Here is a 19,565-nt window from a genome sequence, read left to right as displayed (position 1 = left end):
TTAGCTAGCCCTCCACCATGACCCTTTGCCCAGGGCCCTCTCACCTGCTGCTGGCTCGAGGCACTGAGGCATCTGAGAGCAAAGAGGCTAGATTCCAGGGCTGGAGGGCGGGAGCCGCAGGGCCAGGGCCAATCAGGACAAAGCTGGCTGCACCCTGATTGGCCCTATTCCAACTTGGACAGCAAGACACGTCCCACCCCCTAAGCTGTTTCAGAAATATATAGAGGAACAACAATGGATAAGGATACTGTGCTTTATATGAGGAAGAGAGAAAACAATTAATTATGCCTTTCTTCACACACTTTAATTCCCTAGACATTTTCCTGAATCACACAGAGGGTTTACTGGTGAACTTACTGCTGAAGGATAGGCATCATTTGGCTTTACCTGCAGTATCAAAGTTTTGCTACATCATGACTCATAAAACAGAAACTACTTTTAAATAACATGAGTAGCAAATAAGTACTATCTCCTGATGGTGCATTTCTTATGATCTAGTTTTTAAACTTCTGTTGCATTGGGTATTTTACTTTTGTTCTTACAATTACAACGTAGTGTATATATGTATGTGTATGTGTATGTGTATGTGTGTATGTGTATATGTGTATGTGTATGTGTATGTGTATGTGTATGTATAAAAAAGGTATCCCCTGTGCAAGCACCGGGTCATGGCTGACCCTTGGGGTGACGCCCTCCAGCGTCTTCATGGCAGACTCAATACGGGGTGGTTTGCCAGTGCCTTCCCCAGTCATTACCGTTTTACCCTCCAGCAAGCTGGGTACTCATTTTACCGACCTCAGAAGGACGGAAGGCTGAGTCAACCTTGAGCCAGCTGCTGGGACTGAACTCCCAGCCTCATGGGCAGAATTCCCAGCCTTGTGGGCAGAGCTTTCAGACTGCATGTCTGCTGCCTTACCACTCTGTGCCACAAGAGGTTCATATGTGTATGTGTATGTGTACATGTACGTATATAGATGTGTATATGTATATGTATATGTATATGTATATGTATATGTATATGTGTGTATATATATGACATTGTGCATGGAATTAACTTAGAAGAGTTACACCAGAAATTCACACCAGAATTTTAGTTTGCTAATTTTTGTATCCTGTTCCACATCAGGAATGGATCAATACAGCAAGTTTCACCCCTTCCATTTCATATGCATTCCAAAAGAGAAGGAAAACTTGATTTGGTGTCTCATACTGGAATATATCAAGCTACATTAACATTACAAAATGTGACAGCCCCAAATACTGTTTTATGGAGCAAAATGTAAAACAACTTTCCTAGTTGATGAGCCATGTCTTGTGAAAGCATAATAAAATTTTGGTTGATCTCTGATGGACTGATAGGGCTCCCCGGGAGTTGACTGGGCGGGTTATGAAGCGCAGGATTGTAGAGTCAGAGACAGTTCCTAAAAATTGTGTGTATTTACAACTTATGGCTCCCCCCCCCCCCAGCCTCATGGAATCTTCTTTTCCCATTTAGTTAACATTTCCCATGCTCCAAAATGTTTGTACTTATCCAGTTCTCAGCCTACCTTTGGGGGAAGGAGGTGCAATAAGGTACCGACAGAAGAACGTTCATATATTTGGGGCCAACAATTGATAGAAGATGCGGGACATTAAGTGTTGCAATCTTCATTGTCAATTTAAGCACCAGCGAGAGATGTCTCTCTGTAATTTTCTCTTAGTATCCCATCTTGTTGCGATCAAAGAGGGAGCTGCTGTTATAAGATTACAACAAATTTGTATCATACCATATTGCTTTCTTTGCCCTGGCAGCTGAAGCAACAATACCAAGAGTCACTGGGTTACATGTCAGGCCAAAAGATCTACATTCAGCCCCCAGGACTTCTAGTTGCAAGGATCACGAAGCAGGTGATGTAAAAGTCCTTTGCGCGAGACCACAGAGATTATCTGCCCTACTGTGTTGACAATTCCACCCTTTATCAGCGAATGGTTCTGCATCTGTATAAGGCTTCTTCATGTCTGTTCAGAAAAAAACATTTATGCTTTAGCACCCCCTACTCTCGTGACTGTCTGGTTCTCCCTTTGAGTGGGGGAGAGAGACGGTCTAGGTTTAAGGGGAGATGTCATTATTTTTCTCTACAAGGAAAAGCTAAAGAGTCTGGGGCTTTTCAGTTTAGACAGGGGTAGTCAAACTGCGACCCTCCAGATGTCCATGGACTACAATTCCCATGAGCCCCTGCCAGCATACGCTGGCAGGGGCTCATGGGAATTGTAGTCCATGGACATCTGGAGGGCCGCAGTTTGACTACCCCCGGTTTAGAAGAAAGATGGCCAAGGGAGGACATGATAGAGATTTATAAAATTATACACCAGGTGGAAAGAGTTGACCAAGAGAAATTGTTCTCCTTCTCTCCAAATACGAACTTCCCGAGCATCCCAGGGCAGTAGGTTCAGGAGGGACAAAAGGAAATGCGACTTTACACAGAAAGTAAGGTCACATGTGGGATTCACTGCCAGAGGACGTAGTTGGCTTTAAAGAGGGATTAGCCATTTATCAATGGCTATTAGACATAGTGACTGAGGGGAACCTCCATATTCAGAGGATCTGAAGCCCAAAGCCAGAAGGCAACATGAGAGGCAGACCTCTCTGCCCTGACATGGTCTGTTCAGAGGAACTGGTTGGCCACTGCGTGAGACAAGATGCTGGACTTCTTATATTTATTAGGAAGCCCTCAGCCTCTATGCTCTGTTGTTGCTGCCCAGTGGAACTGTGTAAGACCGGATGTGAGGCTAGATGAACTATTGGTGTGACCCAGCTGGGCTCTTCTTATGTTCTAATCAGGGAAGAACGGCCTCAGTCTCTCTGCCCCGCTCTTGGTTCTCCAGAGGAACTGGTTGGCCACTGTGCGAGGCAAGAGGCTGGACTAGATGGACTCTTAGTCTGATCTAGCAGGGCTCTTCTGATGTTCTCGTTTCCCTTCTTTCGAGTGCATTTTGCAAGGACCTCTGGTCCCGAACAAATCAACGCCACCAGCCAACTGGAATAGCCCTTTCCCCTCAAGGTTAACAAGCTAAGCAACAAAGCCAGCACGATCCCCTGCACAAGCCTCGACAACCTAAATTAATGGGAGCCTCACAAAAGTGGTGCGTGGAATAACGAATAGGAAGAATAATTAATGGCATGGTATTGCAGCAGTCGCTGAACGGGTCTGTCGTGGCAGCTGTTTTGTCATTTTAATGAAGGAGATGACAGTGCGCCTCTTTTTGACACGCTCCGTTGTCAACCCTGTGGAATGACCCAGGGAAAAAGGGTTTTGGCTTCGCCTGCTCTGGCCAACCAAGTGCTGAGAAGTCCAAGTGCCCCGAGCCACTCACAGCTGCAGATGACCTCATCTTCTGTTGTGCAGCGAACAGAAGAAATATGGAGCATTCCACTAGTGCAGGGTAGTCAAACTGCGGCCCTCCAGATGTCCATGGACTACAATTCCCATGAGCCCCTGCCAGCATTCGCTGGCAGGGGCTCATGGGAATTGTAGTCCTTGGTCATCTGGAGGGCCGCAGTTTGACTACCCTGCACTTGTGTATGGAGGTGTACAGAAACACAAGGACTCTTTTGTATATGGAAGCATAGGGCTGGAAGGGGCCATAGAGGCCATCTAGTCCTGCTCAATGCAGGATCTACCTGAAGCATCCCTGACAAGTGTTTGTCCAACTGTGCTTGAAGACTGCCAGTGTAGGGGAGCTCACAAACTCCTTAGGCAGCCCATTCCACTGCTGAACTATTCTTGCTTGGGAAAAAATTCTGTTATAAGGACATAAGGGAAGCCATGTTGGATCAGGTCACTGGCCCATCTAGTCCCTGCCACACAGTGGCCAAAATCCAGGTGACATCAGGAAGTCCACCAGAGGGACCAGAACTCCAGAAGCCCTCCCACTGTGGCCCCCCTAACACCAAGAATACAGAACATCTCTGCAAAATAGAGAACATCTCTCTATATCTTGTGGCTAACAGCCACTGATGAACCTCTGTTCTATATCTTCATCCAGTCCCCTCTTGAAGCTGCACTGCTTGTAGCTGCCTCCACCACTTCCTGCAGCAGGGAATTCCACCTGTTAATGACTATGTGGGTGAAGAAATTCTTCCTTTTTTCTCTATTCTAAGCCTATTGCTTCTTAATTCAATTGAGCACCCAGGAGTTCTTCTATTGTGAGACAGGGAGGAAAGGACTTCTTCTTTCTCTACCTTCTCTATCCCATGCCATAATTTTGTAAACCTCAAACATGTCACCCCCACAATTGTAATTGTAATCTAAAGCCATGAGTGCACATCCTCTCCTCTGCTGCTGCCCACAGGAACTGTTCCCTGCCCTCCTCTAAGCATCAGCCTTTCAAAGACTCCAAGGGAGCCTTGAGACCCTTTGGCATAAGACTTCCTTTCCCCCCAGTGGAGACAGAGCAAGATGGGTGGCCATTTTAGTCTGCCAGAGTCCAGGAGCACTTTCAAGACAAAGAGAATTTGTGAAAGGGTGTCTGAAGATGCTTCTGGGTTATTTCAAGAAGTGACCAGTGGCTGATCCCCTGCAACAAATTCTGTTCGTCTTGAAGGTGCTCCCCCCTCCCTCCATGTTCTTTTAAGCACTTGATATTCACTGGTGGTGGTAGGAAGTCTTGTGAAGTCACAGCCAACACATGGTGACCCTCCATGGGGTTTTCAAGGCAAGGGATATACAGAAATCCCATTGCTTGCTTCTGCATAGCAACTTTGGCCTACAAAGTTGGTCTCCTGCCTATATACACACCATAGGTAACTAACCCTGCTTTTGTTCCAAAATCTGACAAAATTGGGCTAGCCGGGTCCATCCAGGTCAAGGCAGAGGGCAGCGGTGATTTGCCATTGCCAGCCTCTGCATAGTGACCCTGGACTTTCTTGGTGGTCTCCCATCCAAGTCCTAACCAGGGCCAACCCTGCTTAGCCTCTGAGATACGATGAGATCAGACTAGCCTGGGCACCAGTTCACACTAGATAAATAGAGGTGGTTTTCCATTGCCGGCCTCTGTGTAGCAACCCTGGTGTGAGGTTGCCCTCAATACTCCCAATGGATGGGCTTTTGGTAAAAGAAATCTCTTTATTCGGGAACAAGTGAAACACAACTTCTCCGGTATCTTGCTAAGACTAAAGCATGCCTAACCAAGCACTCCTATATCTCCAAACTCAAACCATCCCTCCAATTCAACAAAACTCTAGTTGACACCCCTCTCGTCCTCTTCTCATGCCTCCTGAGAGCCCCGGAGAGACTGACAAGAGTTCTTGGGTAGAAGCTTGCTGGAGTCAGAGCAGGGGTAGTCAAACTGCGGCCCTCCAGATGTCCATGGACTACAATTCTCATGGGCCCCTGCCAGTGAATGCTGGCAGGGGCTGATGGGAATTGTAGTCCATGGACATCTGGAGGGCCTCAGTTTGACTACCTCTGATTTTGACAATATGACAGCTAAATGGAGCATTCATGTTCAGGATCAGTATACCCCTGAAAGACAGATGGGGGAGGGCTGCTGGATTCATGTCCAACGGATGATCCAAAAAGTCACCTGGCTGACCTGTGACGGGGAAAGTATGGTGGTCTAGCCACAGATCTCCTTACCTTCCCCTGACTGGTCACTAAGATTCAGCGTGATGCGGTTTATTTTGATGCACAATCTGCTCAAAAACTAGTCATGGAAACAATAGACAGTGCCACGCACAGAACCAAGACCAACAAAAGGGACTTCTATGTGCCATGAGAATCCAACGCTCCAAAATCCTCTCGCACATTTCGTATCGCACGTGCCGATACACAAAACGTGGTTACGCTCATGAGTTATTTCTTTAGAGGCGTCTGAAGGAGGTAGGAAGGGTAGAATTGCTCTGATCTTCCTGGGGGGATGTATTAAAATCTGTAGCGTAGATGGGGAACATGGTCTCGAAGATAATTCTTTTGGGGACCATTTGCACAGTTCGGCTCTTCAGTTCCCATGTTGCAGAGCTGCTCCTTGCCTGCACATGTTTCTGTACCCTCCGCCCCATTTCCTTTTCCTTTTCCTTTTCCTTTTCCTTTTCCTTTTCCTTTCCCTTTCCCTTTCCCTTTCCCTTTCCCTTTCCCTTTCCCTTTCCCTTTCCCTTTCCCTTTCTTTCCCTTTCCCTTTCCCTTTCCCTTTCCCTTTCCCTTTCCCTTTCCCTTTCCCTTTCCCTTTCCCTTTCCCTTTCCCTCCCTGACAGAAACTTTCCATTTGTTTCTCAGGAGCAGGGGTAGTCAAACTGCGGCCCTCCAGATGTCCATGGACCACAATTCCCAGAAGCCCCTGCCAGTGAATGCTGGCAGGGGCTTCTGGGAATTGTAGTCCATGGACATCTGGAGGGCCGCAGTTTGACTACCCCTGCTCAGGAGAGCTGCTTTGCCCTTTGTGGGGCTAATTTGACAGATGACAAAGTGATTGTTTCCACGTTGCCCCGAGCCTTGAAGTGCCACCCTGAAGGCGGTCATGAACCCCCGCTGCCGTCATGACCTTTTAACAGACGCCCTTCCTCAAAAGGGTCTTTCAACCCAACTAGTGCCAGTGCTGGTTGTTCTTTTTAAAATCCCTTTCTTTTAAAGAGGGATATGAAAAGATCCTCTAGGTGCGCTTGAAGGAACCTTGATATTTTCTGTACACGCACTAAGTAGCATTTGTGCCTCTGAAATGACACTTGCGTCCTGCACAAATGGAGTCAAACTATTTCACATTATTAACAGAATAGGAGCTCCAGAGAAGGAAAGACATTACAGATGAAGGGACTGGCGTGGCAGGAAAGGGGTTTTACTGTCAGGTTTCATTGCTGTTTTAGACATATGTGCATTCGCCTGGAGGGGGTCCTTTATGCTTCCTTTTTCCTGCCCTTCCTCTCATGCCCTTCATTTTTGTCAAATAACAAGGGCTGATAGTTTGGGGGTGGGAAATTCCTGGAGATTTTGGAATGGAGCCACAAGGGGGGCAGGATTTAGGGAAAGGATTTAGTCTAAGTGGGGTATAATGCCACAGAGTCCCCCCTCCAAAGGAGCTGTTTTCCCTGGGGGGGACTGATCTCTGTAGCCTGGAGAGCCATTGTACAAAACAGCAAGAGTCCAGGAGCACCTTCAAGACTACCAACATTTGTGGTGGGGGAGGAGCCTCCGTGAGTCTCATGTCTTCAGAATCGGGGGACTCTGGAAAGCTCCTCCCCTGCCCCAAATTTTGGTAGTCTTGAAGGTGCTCCTGGACTCTGGCTCTTTTCTACTGCTGCAGACGGGTCAACACATCTCCATGGACAGCTGTTGTAATTCCAGGAGGTGGGCTACCATCTAAAAGAAGCATGGCCTTGTTCACACATGCATGGAGATGAAATGGCAGAGCAAACTGTACCACTTCATGCCACAGGCTTTCACTACTCAAAGGAGCATCTTTCCCTTCCTCTCCCCACAACAGACACCCTGTGAAGTTGATGGGGCTGGGAGAGCTCTGAGAGAATTCCTCCTCTAAGAGAACTGTGACTGGCCCAAGGTTACCCAGCTGGCTGCATGTGGAGAAGGAGTGGGGACATCAATTCTCCAGACTAGAGGCCACCACTTTTAACCAGTACACCATGCTGGCTCTCCTTTAATAGCCACCTTCTATGAGCCACCTTATGACCTTGCAGCACTCAAGGTGGCTTACAACCTAGATCAAGGTTGTAATAAAACATCTCGGAGTGCTTTGCCTGTGTTGCAGAAAACTAGTACAACAAACCAATAGAGGAGTTATCATCTTTCTCCCTGAAGAGCTAGCTTTCTGCTTGCAAAGGACCACTCAAAGCAACCTCAAGTGCTTGCCTTCCCCCACATCATCCCACACATGTGAAAAGGGTCCCAGAATATGGAGAGGGTCACATTTTGCCTCTGAAAAGGTCAGCTTGTTCCTCTGGTATTGAAATCCTGCCTGCCCTCTGGGGACCAGTGGGGGTCCCCTATCCCATTGTACCCTCACAATAATCCTGCAAGGGGAGCAAGGCTGAGAAACAGCCTTTGACCTATAATCACCCAGAGGGCCTTGCAGCAGACGGGAGATCTAGATCCAGCTCTGCCCCAACACTGCTTCTCCCTGGGTTCTGTTGGAGCAGGGGGACTGCAAATCCAGAGAGATCCCACACATCATGGACTCTCATCATGCCAACTGAGTGGGAGGGGCATGCTCATTCAAGGGGTTCATAACCTTCCAAGGTGAACCTGTGAGAGAGGGCTGCCAACCTCCAGGAGAGGCCTGTAGATTTCATGGAATGACAACTGACCACCAGACTATCGAAATCAGCTCTCCTCGAACAGGGGTGGCCAAACTGGGGCTCTCAAGTTGCCCATGGCTCATGGGAATTGTAATTCATGGACATCCGGGGAGCCACAGTTCGGCAACTGGATGCTTTGTGGGCAGACTCTGTGGCCTTAGAGCTCTCCGGACTCCGCTTAGGATTGTAGAAGTAATAGCTTTAATTTTCTTACGGAGGGGCACCTTTGAGACACCCCCTTCCCCATTTGAAAAGGAGCGATATCCATTTGCACAGACTTTGCTAGCTTAGAAGCAAACGTAGACATGGATTGGTCAAAATATCCTTAAAACCAAAGCTCTGAAGAATGTAAAACGTACACGTACAGATGTGAGCGCCTTTCCTGCTTTCAAACATCGACCCTGTTAGGGAAAATAAGTTTGGCAAATCCAGTATAAACAAGAAAAATTGTTGAGCCAGCCCAACTGCACTCGGGTTAAATATTAACCAGATCATGCTCTCTTCACAGGGAAATCAATTCCTTTATTAAGGAAACAAGATCCTCATTAATACACACGCCACTGTTTTAAACCACCGAACAGACCCTGACTGTGTGACAATTTATTGTCACATGCACCCACATCCATGTAAACAATAAATTGTACCACACACCAGGACTGAAGCCATGCCGAACTCTTTATGGTGGCCTTTCTTGAATAGTCCCACCTTGGATGGATCTGACAAAAACAAAACACACCTTTCAAACCCCCCCACCCCACCCCCAGAGCATATAACCAGGTAAGGCCAAGAACAATCAGATCTCTGAGAATCTCCCAACACAATACCCCTTTGGATGTTCAGGGTGTGTGTGTGGGGGGGGGGGGGAGAACCCCTTGGCAACATCACACTTCTAAATTTGTACCGAGCAAAATGGGCTGGAGGGGGTGGGCTTAGGATCAGCTCGGAGGCCCCTTCCCTAGCTGCTGAAGCATCTCTGCAAAGATCTCCTGACAAAGGAGACCCAGAGGACTGGCTGCTGAATTTATTCCAGTGCAGGGAGAGCAGAGAATGAATGCGCCTCTCTTAAATAATGCACGATTATTACTCTTTCCCCGAAACAAGGTGCATGTAAGATGAGGGGGAGAGAATAAAGAGCATCTTATCAGGGCTTGTTTTCAGTCTCCCGGGCTGCTCAGCTGGTGCCCTCAGGAGAATGAGATCACGATCCTAAGCACAGTTACCTTCTTCAGGCTCCACTGAAGCCAATGGGCTTAAAAGAATGCAAACTCCATTTAGGATCAAGATGGGTGGCCCCATTACTCTTGTCTCTGTAGCAGTCAAAAAGGGGCAAGAGCCCACCTTGAAGACCAACACAACTTGTGGCAGGGGAGGAGCTTTCCTGGGTCACCGCTCACCCCTTCTTTAGGGCTGCACTGAAACCCTACAGACACTTACTCTGCTGCATCCAATGACTTACGTCCAAGTAAACATGGGAAAGACTGGGGCTGGCAGGGACATGCTCAGGTTGCCAGCTCTGCCTTGTGGAGGTCAGTTGCAATCCCAGGGGATCTCCAGACATCCCCTGGAGGTTTGGCAAGCCTCGTACAAACCCCTCACCAGGGGCCTCTCTGAAGGTTGGCAGTTCTTTTGAGCTGCAAGGGTTAACTTCTAGGTGAAAGCAAGCCCAGTTTCCTTGACTAAGAGGAAGGGAAGTCCGGATAAGAAATTTCTGCTAACAATTGAAGGAAATGAACTTGGACTCCCAACTCCTTGCAACACGGCCGGTGGAAGAGGTGGGAGTTTGATGCTCATTCAGCTTGTGCAGCTTAGAGGACCCTTAGGGGCCTCACTTTGCCCCTTCAGAGAGGGATGGCTTGCGTCCCAAGGATTCTCAAAGACGTCCTCTGGCCTCGTTGCTTCCTATTTGGTTGCCTTTTGCAGTTGTCCTCAGGCTTAATGGTCCATTTCATTAACTTAAAAGGCAACATTGCCGGGAAAAGATCACCCGGAGAAACGTACATGCAACGCCAGCCAAAAAGCCAGCATCATGAGGCCCCAGAGGGCGGTGCCTCTGAGCCCCTGCCCCACACCAACCAGATCTAACCTAAACATCCAAGGAAAGAGAATCATCTCTCCCCTCCCCCCCACATACACCCAAGGACTAGGTTGCTGTGAATTCTGTACCCCTGCCTCCTCTGCTTCCAGAGCTGGATGGCCCAGGCTGGCCCTGCCTCATCAGTACTTGGAAGCTCAACTGCACAAGCCCCAGTTTGTACTTTTGAATAGGAGACCAACAAAGAACTGCAGACTGGCCACACGGAGAAAGGAAACGTCAGGCCACCTCTCCCCCGACATGGATGGCCCAGGGGAGTCAGATCTCATTACATCTCAGAAGCTGAGCAGGGGTGGCCCTGGCTGGAGAGGAGACCACCAGGGAAGTCCTGGGGTTGCCCTGAAGAGGTGGGCAATGGCAAACCTCCCCTGCCCTGGCCAGGCTAATCCTGCAAGGAGCTCAGCAGGGCCAGCCCTGGTTAGGACTTGGGTGGGAGGCCACCAAAGGAGTTGAGTGCTTGCTCTGCAGAGGCAGGCAATGGCAAACCACCTCTGAACCACTCGAAGCCATACCTGTGTGGCATCCTTGACAGCATTTTCCACCAATGCCAGCCTCCCCCCCCCTCTCAGTGACCGTCTGCCTAGAAACCAATTCCTCCCATCGATAGATGAAGGCAAAAGGTGAGATGTTGGCCAGTCTGTCCTATACAGAGAGCTGTAAACCAAGAAGCCAGGTCCTTCCGAAAAGCCCCTCACAATGCCCAATAGAAAGAGACATTCAGCCTTGCCAAATGGCCCGGCACCAGACAGCAATGGAAGGAAGCCAGGCTGGTCGTTTGTTCTGCCTTCCTTGTTCTAATGAACCCTCTGCTGAATTGAGACAATGCCACTCTGCATGCCCCCCCCCCCCCGCAAGCACTGTTCTGCTAGCCGTGGCTCATCCCCAACTATGCACACTTCGGAGGATCTGGCCCCCAACTCCCACTCAAGTCAACAGGGAGACCCCCACCCCCGTCCACCACAAGGAAAGCTGGATCAGATCCCTCTTGCATAACTGCTGGGGGGAGGAGGGGAGAGAGAGGATGGCAAACGGTGAGACTCTGTCGCTCTGAGCCAGGTTTTCGCGGGGAGACTTGCTCTCTTCTGCTGAGGGCTTTGCAAGAGCACTGCTAGCCCAGGGCATTCCCTGACACCTAGCCGTCTGCTTCGGCTGGATTGGGGAAGCTGGGACTGGAATCGCCCTCTGGAATCAAGAGAGAGCCTTTTCTCGAGGCTCTCACATGCTGTCTGCATATCCATACCGGTGGATTCCCCTGGCCTGAGAATCCCCTGCCATTCCTCTTAGACACCACGGAGGTATCAGCAACCAAAACACACACCTTTACACTGGCATGCAAGGCCTTAGCTCCCCCTTAAAGCAGTGCTTCAAGACCAAAGGTGGGCACATGATCCCTAAGTGAGATCTTCATGAGCAATATGAGGGGAGAGACCCTTCTGGACACTCCCACCCCACCCCTTGGCCCCCTCATGGTTTCAACAGGGAAACTGAGCCGGCTGCCTTTCGCCATCAGCTAACAGGTACCCAACCAAGGTAGTGCAAAGAACACTTTGGCATCCAAGCATCGTGGATCAGACTCCTCGAAGGTCAGCCTCTGCTTATGGTGGGGTGTCTGCCCAGCCAGCTTTCTTCCCCTGAGAAATTGGCCTTGGGAAGGGCGGTCTGATCACAGCCAACACGTTAACCCCACGGGGTTTTCTAGGTCAGAGATGTTCAAAGGTGGGGTGCCATTGCCTTTCTTTGCGTAGCCACCCTGGAGCTCTGTGGTGGTCTCCCATCCAAATATTAAGCAGGGCTTTCTAGAACTGATGAGAAGCAAGTTGGCCGGGGCCATCCAGGTCAGGGCAGATCCCCCTTGCCGTGGCCTGCCTCTGCATACGGAACTTCTGTGATGGCCTCCCATCCAAGTTTTAACCAGGGCTGGTCCTGCGTGGCTTCCTGAAGTTGACGAGATGGGGTTTGCGTGGGCCCTCAAGGTCAGGGCAAAGCTATAGCAGCCCTGGACCTCCTCCGTGGTCTCCCATCACCGGGACCAACCCAGCTTAGCTTTCAAGATCTGATGAGGCCAGACTAGCCAGGGCAAAGCACCTCAGAAGCAGTTGTGGGGAATCTTCTCATTTGATACCGGGACACTGTTTGGGCTGGATGGTACTCTTCCCGTGTGGTTTGGCAAATCCCTTATCCAAAACAATCTTTCTAAAAGTGCCCCTGTCGGAGAGGAAGGGGGGACCTGGCTCTCAGGCACTGGACCGCAGGTGAGAGTTTCCAAAGAACTCCGGCCCCAGACCTTTCCCTCTGCTGCCAAAATGCCTGCACGCAGACCTTCCCAACTTTGCCAGACGGCTCCCCCAACCCCAGGAGAAACCGGACCGCGGGGAGGGCTTCAACGAAGAAGCAAACAAAACAAGAAAGGGGGAGGACGAGGGCGAGCGGGACCTTACCTTCCTGACCCCGCTGTAGCCGTATTCCGCAGCCAGCCGTTTCGCCTCCGCTTCTCCCCCTTGGCCAACCTGCACCCAAAAATGATTGGTGTAGACGGCTCTCTCGGAGGCGAGAGCCAAGCCCAGCAGCCCCACGAAGCAGAAGAGGCCGCCGGGCGTGCAGGACGGCGCAGGGGCTGCCTTCATGACTTGCTCGGCTGCGGGATGCCGGCGGGGAGTTGCGCGGCGCGGGAGAGCCGGGGACACGGCAGGCGAGCTCGGCGGGAGGGAAGGACGGAGTCCCCGCAGCGGATCAAGGCGCGCTCGGCGTGGGCAGCCGCCTGCCGGGAAAGGCGGGGACTCGGGCGGGCTGGCGGCTCCCGAAAGGCTCCCGATCGCGCTCTCCGCGGTGCTGATCGCGGGGCCAGCGCCGCATCTTCCCCCCCTCCAGCTCCTCCTCGCCTATAAGGGCGGCGGCGGCTCCGCGCCAGCACCAACCCGGGCCGAGGGGGGACGGCCCGGCCGCCAATCCCTTCCCAGCGAGCGCGGGCGCGGGCGCGGTCCTCCCTCCGCCTTGCCCGGGGACGCGCTCGGCAGGGCTTCGCCAGGCTGCGCCGGAGGAGGGGCGCGCAGGAGTCCAGCGGCGGCCGCTGTCTGCTTCAGCACCCTGGACAGCGCCTCGATGCCCCCCCCCCTCCTCCGAGCGCCTGGTCCCTTGTGGCAGGGGTAGTCAACCTGTGGTCCTCCAGATGTTCATGGACTACAATTCCCATGAGCCCCTGCCAGCGAACGCTGGCAGGGGCTCATGGGAATTGTAGTCCATGAACATCTGGAGGACCACAGGTTGATTAACCCTGCCTTGTGGGACACACCGACTGGCAGAGACGCGGTGACCATCTCCGGGGTCATTGCTTGGGCCAGCCAGGCTGGAGGAGGGGAGAAGGGATAGTTGGGGTGTCTTGCCTGCCTCCAGCCCACCAGGTAGGTCGTTCCTGGAAATGCCCCTCACCATCTCGACTTTGTTGCCAAGGCATGGTGGCCCAGGCTAGATTGTGGGAGCTGAGCAGCGTCGACCACAGTTAGTATTTGAATGGTTGTCCAGGGTCGCTGTGCAGAGGCAGGCAATGGTCAACCACCTCTGAATGTCTCTGGCCCTCCCCTGGATAGGCCAGGCTAGCCCCATCTTGTCAGATCTTAGAAGCTAAGCAGGGTCGGCCCTGATTAGTCTTTCCATGGGAAGCCAAGTCCTGGAGTTTCTATGCAGAGGGAGCCAATGGCAATCCACCTTTGCTCATATCTGGCCTTGACCGGGATGGGCCAAGTTGGCCAATTTCATCAGTTCTCAGAACCTAAGCACTGATCCTGGTAAGTCCTTAGCTGGGAGACCCCTTTGTCTAGAGTCACCCCATAGAGACAGGCAATGACAGACCCCCCTCGGAAGGTCTCTTACCTTCAAAACCCTGCAGGGTCTCCATAAGTTGGTTGGCTCTTGACAGCAAAAAATAAACCACAACAACAACAACAAAAGGCTTGTCTGATAGGTGAGATTTCAGTATGAATTAAAGAAAAAGTAGTGATTAATTAATATCATAGTTTTTCTAACTAGGAGTTTGTTTTTTAGGAGCCATGTCTCAGTAGCAGATCCTCTGCTACATGTGCAAGAGGTTGTAGTTTCAATCCCCATCATCTCTAGTAGAAAAGATCGGGCAGTAGGTGATTTAAAAATATTTTAATTCATTTATTTATATCCCACCTTTTTCCCCAAATGGGGACCCAAGTGCCTAACATTGTTCACCTCCCTTCCTCCGTTTTATCCTCGCAACAACCTTGAGAGGTAGGCTATGGTTGAGAGAGTGTGACTGGCCCAAGGTCATCCAGCCAGCTTTCATGACACAAGTGGAGATTCGAACCTGAGACCCAGGAGGGGCACTACCAGTTTGAGTTGACAGTACTGACTGTGATGAATGGAGTCTGGTTCAGTAGAAGGCAGTTTCATGCCTTGACTTTCCTCTACATGCCGATTAGAGGGCTTGCTTTCTGCTGTGGAGAAAGCATGGTCTAGAATGGGGTGGAAACTGATGCATCGCCAACCCTGTCTTTCTGGCAAAAGCAGAGTTAAGACAAATGCTGGCCCCTCTCCCATCACTGTGCTTGTGTCATATCCACCCTCCTGTTTTCCTTGGGAGCATTGAGTTAGAAATTTAACCAAGAATTGCCTATCTCCCTCACTTTTTGATGTGAAGTTCCTAACATTCCTTCTGGACCTTTCCCCTCGCCTCCTTCGCAAGGTTTATGGATCGCAGAGGCCCTCTCTCCCCCATGTGAGAACTCACTCTTATCTACCCATGTCCTTGGTCTGTCTAGTAGATGTTGGAAATTTACTGCCGAAAACAACAGGCAGGACAGACTGAGTGTCTCCTAAGATTCGTGCCTTTTAGATCAAAAGTCTTTCCCATGTGAACCCATCTTCCCGCCTAAACTGTCCCCCTATATATATCCCCCATGCTTCCCTCACCTACCATGCTTTGTCCTGTTTCGCCTTATGGAACCCTGTGATAAAGACTGATTTCTTTGCTGTCAAGGGCAGACAAAACTCACAAACAGGCTTCTATAGAAAGAAAGCTTTAATTGGAAGTAGATCTGAACACTTTAACATTCGAAGTCAAGACTGTTCGATATCAGGGATGCAAGCAGTTATCAATACAATTCTCCCACCGAAACCAGACCTGTTCCCAAGGGGAGGGGGTCACTCTCTCACCCAGGTGCCATCCCAGGCTTCCTGCCAAGGTGCCAGAGTTAGCACGGCCTTGATCAGGCCAGCGCCTCAGCCTAGCAGATAAGATGTTTACAGGAACACTGGCAACAATGTATCACAGCAGGGAGACTATGCAGTGTGAAAGCCAGGGGATCAAAGGAGGGAGGGATCAAAGAGATACTACAAAGTCATAAGCATTTTGGGTACATGGGAAAGGCAACAAGAACAAAGCACATCAATATGGAGTCTCTTAGGTTCACTGAAATCAAACATGGCAGAGAGCAGAAGCTGATCCTGACATTTGCACCACATGTGTTTGGAGCAGTTCTATATCAGGGGTGCCTCTTCTGGTCAAGAGGACCAGCCTATGGTTCGTGACAGCTTGCAAGTGGTTAGCATCAACATTTGAGAAATCTGTAACCAAAAGGCATTTTGGGAAAGGAACCATTTCGAGAAAGCTGTCAGAGCACCTAGTGAAACTTCACCTGAGGATTTGTGGGGGAAACCCTTTTCTACAGAGGGTACAGTCTGGTAGATTATTGCTCCCATCAAGGCTGAAGAGAGAAGTAACTTTTCTGCTCACCAAAAGCACTAAATGGGTCAGAAAAATTTCTGGGCTTCAAGTAGTTGCTGTGTTGGTCTGCAAGAGAAATGCTGGATTCATGGCTGGCAGCACTCTACAGACTGGCTGGATCTCCAGAGTCAAAATTTGGCTTTTGGCAAAGGGACCTCTGATTCTCATAGAATCATAGAATCATAGAGTTGGAAGGGGCCATACAGGCCATCTAGTTCAACCCCCTGCTCAACGTAGGATTAGCCCAAAGCATCCTAAAGCATCCAAGAAAAGTGTGCATCCAACCTTTGCTTGAAGACTGCCAGCTTCTCAAAAGCTTATATTCCATGAAGATAGATTTGGGTGGGCTGCCACGTTGGTCTGAAGCAACAGTATAATGTGTGAGTCAAAGGGTGAAGTGTGCATGCACTCAAATGCTTATAGCCAGACTATACCCTGAATAAAACTTTGTTGGTCTCCTGGACTCAGACTTTGTTCTCCAAAATCATGCTGGTCTTTAAGGCACTATTGGGATCTAGCTTATGCAATCTAAAAGTGGGTACAATATTTAATCTGCAGGACAAGGGGATGTTAAGATATAAAGGCAGGAACTCCAAATAAGAAGTCAGACAAAAGCCTGTTCAACTGAGAAACCACTCTAACAGTCAGGAACTTCTGCCAGATGTTTAGATAGAATTTCTCTTAAATTAATTTCATCCCATTCGTTCTGGTCCATCCCTCTGTGGCAAGAGAGAACAGCTCTACTCCGTCCTCCATATGGCAGCCTTTTAAATACTTGAAGACGATTATCAGATCCCCTCTCAGTCGTCTCCTCTCCAGGCTAAACAGACCAAGCTCCCTCAACCTTTCCTCACACATCTTAGTCTCCAAACTCCTCACCATCTTTAAAATCAGAGTCCAGTAGCACCTTTAAGACCAATAAAGATTTATTTAAGGCATGAGCTTCAAGTGCAAGCACTCTTCCTCAGACTATAAACTCCTTTCATGACAGTGGGAATATAAAGCAAAAATTAATTCTGTTAAATGAGTAAACTGTGTCACACATCCAAATACAGCCATAGGATAATACTTTGCCAAAACAGCCAATCAATCAAATGAGTGGGCTTTGCAGGATGTTTAAAACAGGGAGAAAGGGGATTGGTTGCCTGGATTGATTGACTGGTGGAAGAGAGTCACGTATAAAGCTCACTTCTTCAGATACAGCTATAATGAGAGTCTATCTGTCCTTATATCTTAGAGAATGGAATGTTTTCAGATGCCAAATTAGAATAGCAGGAAAATGACAAAAGCTGGTGGATGACAGTAGCAGATATGATTGGAAATCAGTTTTGAGACAGGAAACCCAGATCTTTATTTGGTCCAGGAGGATTCATTGTTTGGAGCTTCATTATCAGTTGCAATTCAGCAGTCTCTCTTTAGCATTTCCCTCTGAAATTCCTTTGCAATAGTACTGCTGCTTTTAGGTCAGCAACTGAATATCCTGGAAGGATAGAGTGTTGTTCCACTGTTTTTTTTTTTTTAATGTCAGACTTATGTCCTCTCCAGGCAGGGCATCATCATGTTCTAACCATGTTGCATGAGACATCATTGTCCTTAATATTATACTCTGGTTTCTCTTCAGGTTGCCCTTAATAATACAGTTGCTTGCCAATCTCCAGGCAGGGCCTGGAGATCTTCTAGAATTACAACATCTCCAGAACACAGAGATCAGTTCCCATGGAGAAAATGGCTGCTTGGAAGTAGAACTCTGTGATATTATCCCTGCTGAAGTCCTTCCTCCTCCTCCAGGCTCCATCCCCAAAATCTCTAGGAATTTTCCAATCCAGAGTTAGCAACCCCGTTGACTAAGGAAATGGGTGTATCAGCTACTTTACAGAAGATTTGCAGGTTCATATCCATCTCCCTTACTGCCCTGGAGACCATCCTTAAAATTTCTTAAAATTAAAAATCCTTAAAATTTAATCCTTAAAAAGAAGGATTAAGATTCTATGAGAATAAATTTTATTGCTGAGCCTAACCATCCACTAATTGTTCTTCTGTAGAACACAGGTTTGATTCCAGGGACACCTTTAAGGCCAGCAAAGTTGTATTCTGGGGATAAACGTTTTGTGTGCATGCCCTCCTTTTAGAGACATGGAAACAAAACTTCCTCATCCATTACGTCCAGATAGATGGAGGAAGGGGGTGGCCATTTGCCAGGAAGGGCTAGTGAGAGTCAAGACGCGTAAGTAACAGCGTGATAAGTATAGCTGAGATTGGATTAAAGCCCTTGGTAAGACCCGTGAATAGCAGCAAATTAGCTTACTTATACAAGAATTAACAAACAGATGTGAGAACTAAGTTTGTATAAAGAATAATGGGGTCTACTCTGGATCCAGAAGAGGGTTTTTAGACACTTTGTTTTCTGAAAGGAAGCCAAACTCCTTGGGAGGCAGAAGAAAACTGCCGTGTGTGAAACCTAGCAACGTTTTACACCCACACAATCCAAGGAGCTAAATCCAAAGCCAAAAACGACCCGATAGTTTTGCAATAATCCATTTTGTAAATGGAGCAGACACAGGAAGCCAAGTGGATTAAAGGGAGGCTGAGCCACCTACTTAAATTTCCCTTAAAACATTAGTTATGGAAACCAAAATAAGCTACAGGGAGAAGACAAGAACTCTGAAATGGAACCAAGCAAAACATTATCTGGTTCTAACGGCAACAAACACAGAGTTTGCAGAACTACGTTTTTGTCTTCTATAAGATAAAGAAAATATAAACATCATGAAATATAAAGGGCTAAATACAAAATTGTTCGTAGCTTAATCTTACCACGTCCAGAGAGCTGCAGGAAGGCTTAGGCACAAAAACTCTAAAGACACTCAAACATCAAACTAGGCAAGGAAAATTTTCTGGATTGTTGTGGAACAACTTGCTAATGAAGGCCAGTTTTAAGAAGAGTTGGCATTTTATATGCCGCTTTTCTCTTCCAGAAGGAGTCCCAAAGTGGCTTACAATCACCTTCCCTTTTCTCTCCCCACAACAGACACCCTGTGAGGGAGGTGAGGCTGAGAGAGCCCTGAGATTACTGAAGAAGAAGAGTTGCTTCTTATATGCCACTTTTCTCTACCCAAAGCAGTCTCAAAGTGGGTTACAATTGCCTTTCCTTTCTCCCCCCCCCCCCACAACAGCCACTTTGTTATTATTATTTATTTTCTGCTCAGTCAGAACAGAAGAAGAAGAATTGGTTCTTATATGCTGCTTTTCTCTAACCGGAGGAGTCTCAAAGCAGCTCACAATCACCTTCCCTTTCCTCTCCCCACAACAGACACCCTGTGAGGGAGGTGATGCTGAGAGTGCCCTGATATTATTAATGATGATGATGATGATGATGATGAAAAAGATGATGATGATGATGATGATGATGATAATACTGCTCAGTCACAACAGAAGAGTTAGTT

The 19,565-nt window shown here is 48.8% G+C and overlaps 1 protein-coding gene across 1 annotated transcript in view; it reads right to left on the bottom strand.

Moving 5' to 3' along the window:
- PCSK2 (proprotein convertase subtilisin/kexin type 2) overlaps positions 1–13,386 on the bottom strand; it is a 166,031-nt gene extending 152,645 nt beyond the window's left edge. The window contains exon 1 of the mRNA XM_077316561.1: positions 12,815–13,386. Within this exon, the coding sequence (XP_077172676.1) occupies positions 12,815–13,000 (186 nt within the window). The 5' untranslated portion in view covers positions 13,001–13,386. The remainder of the gene's footprint in view (positions 1–12,814) is intronic.
- Between the last annotated feature and the right edge of the window lie 6,179 nt (positions 13,387–19,565).

This window comes from Paroedura picta, chromosome 1 (assembly GCF_049243985.1).
Source record: "Paroedura picta isolate Pp20150507F chromosome 1, Ppicta_v3.0, whole genome shotgun sequence".
In the NCBI taxonomy this organism is placed as follows: domain Eukaryota; kingdom Metazoa; phylum Chordata; class Lepidosauria; order Squamata; family Gekkonidae; genus Paroedura; species Paroedura picta.
The sequence above is the reverse complement of the archived record's forward strand: the minus strand, read 5'-3'. Positions and strand labels throughout refer to the sequence as shown.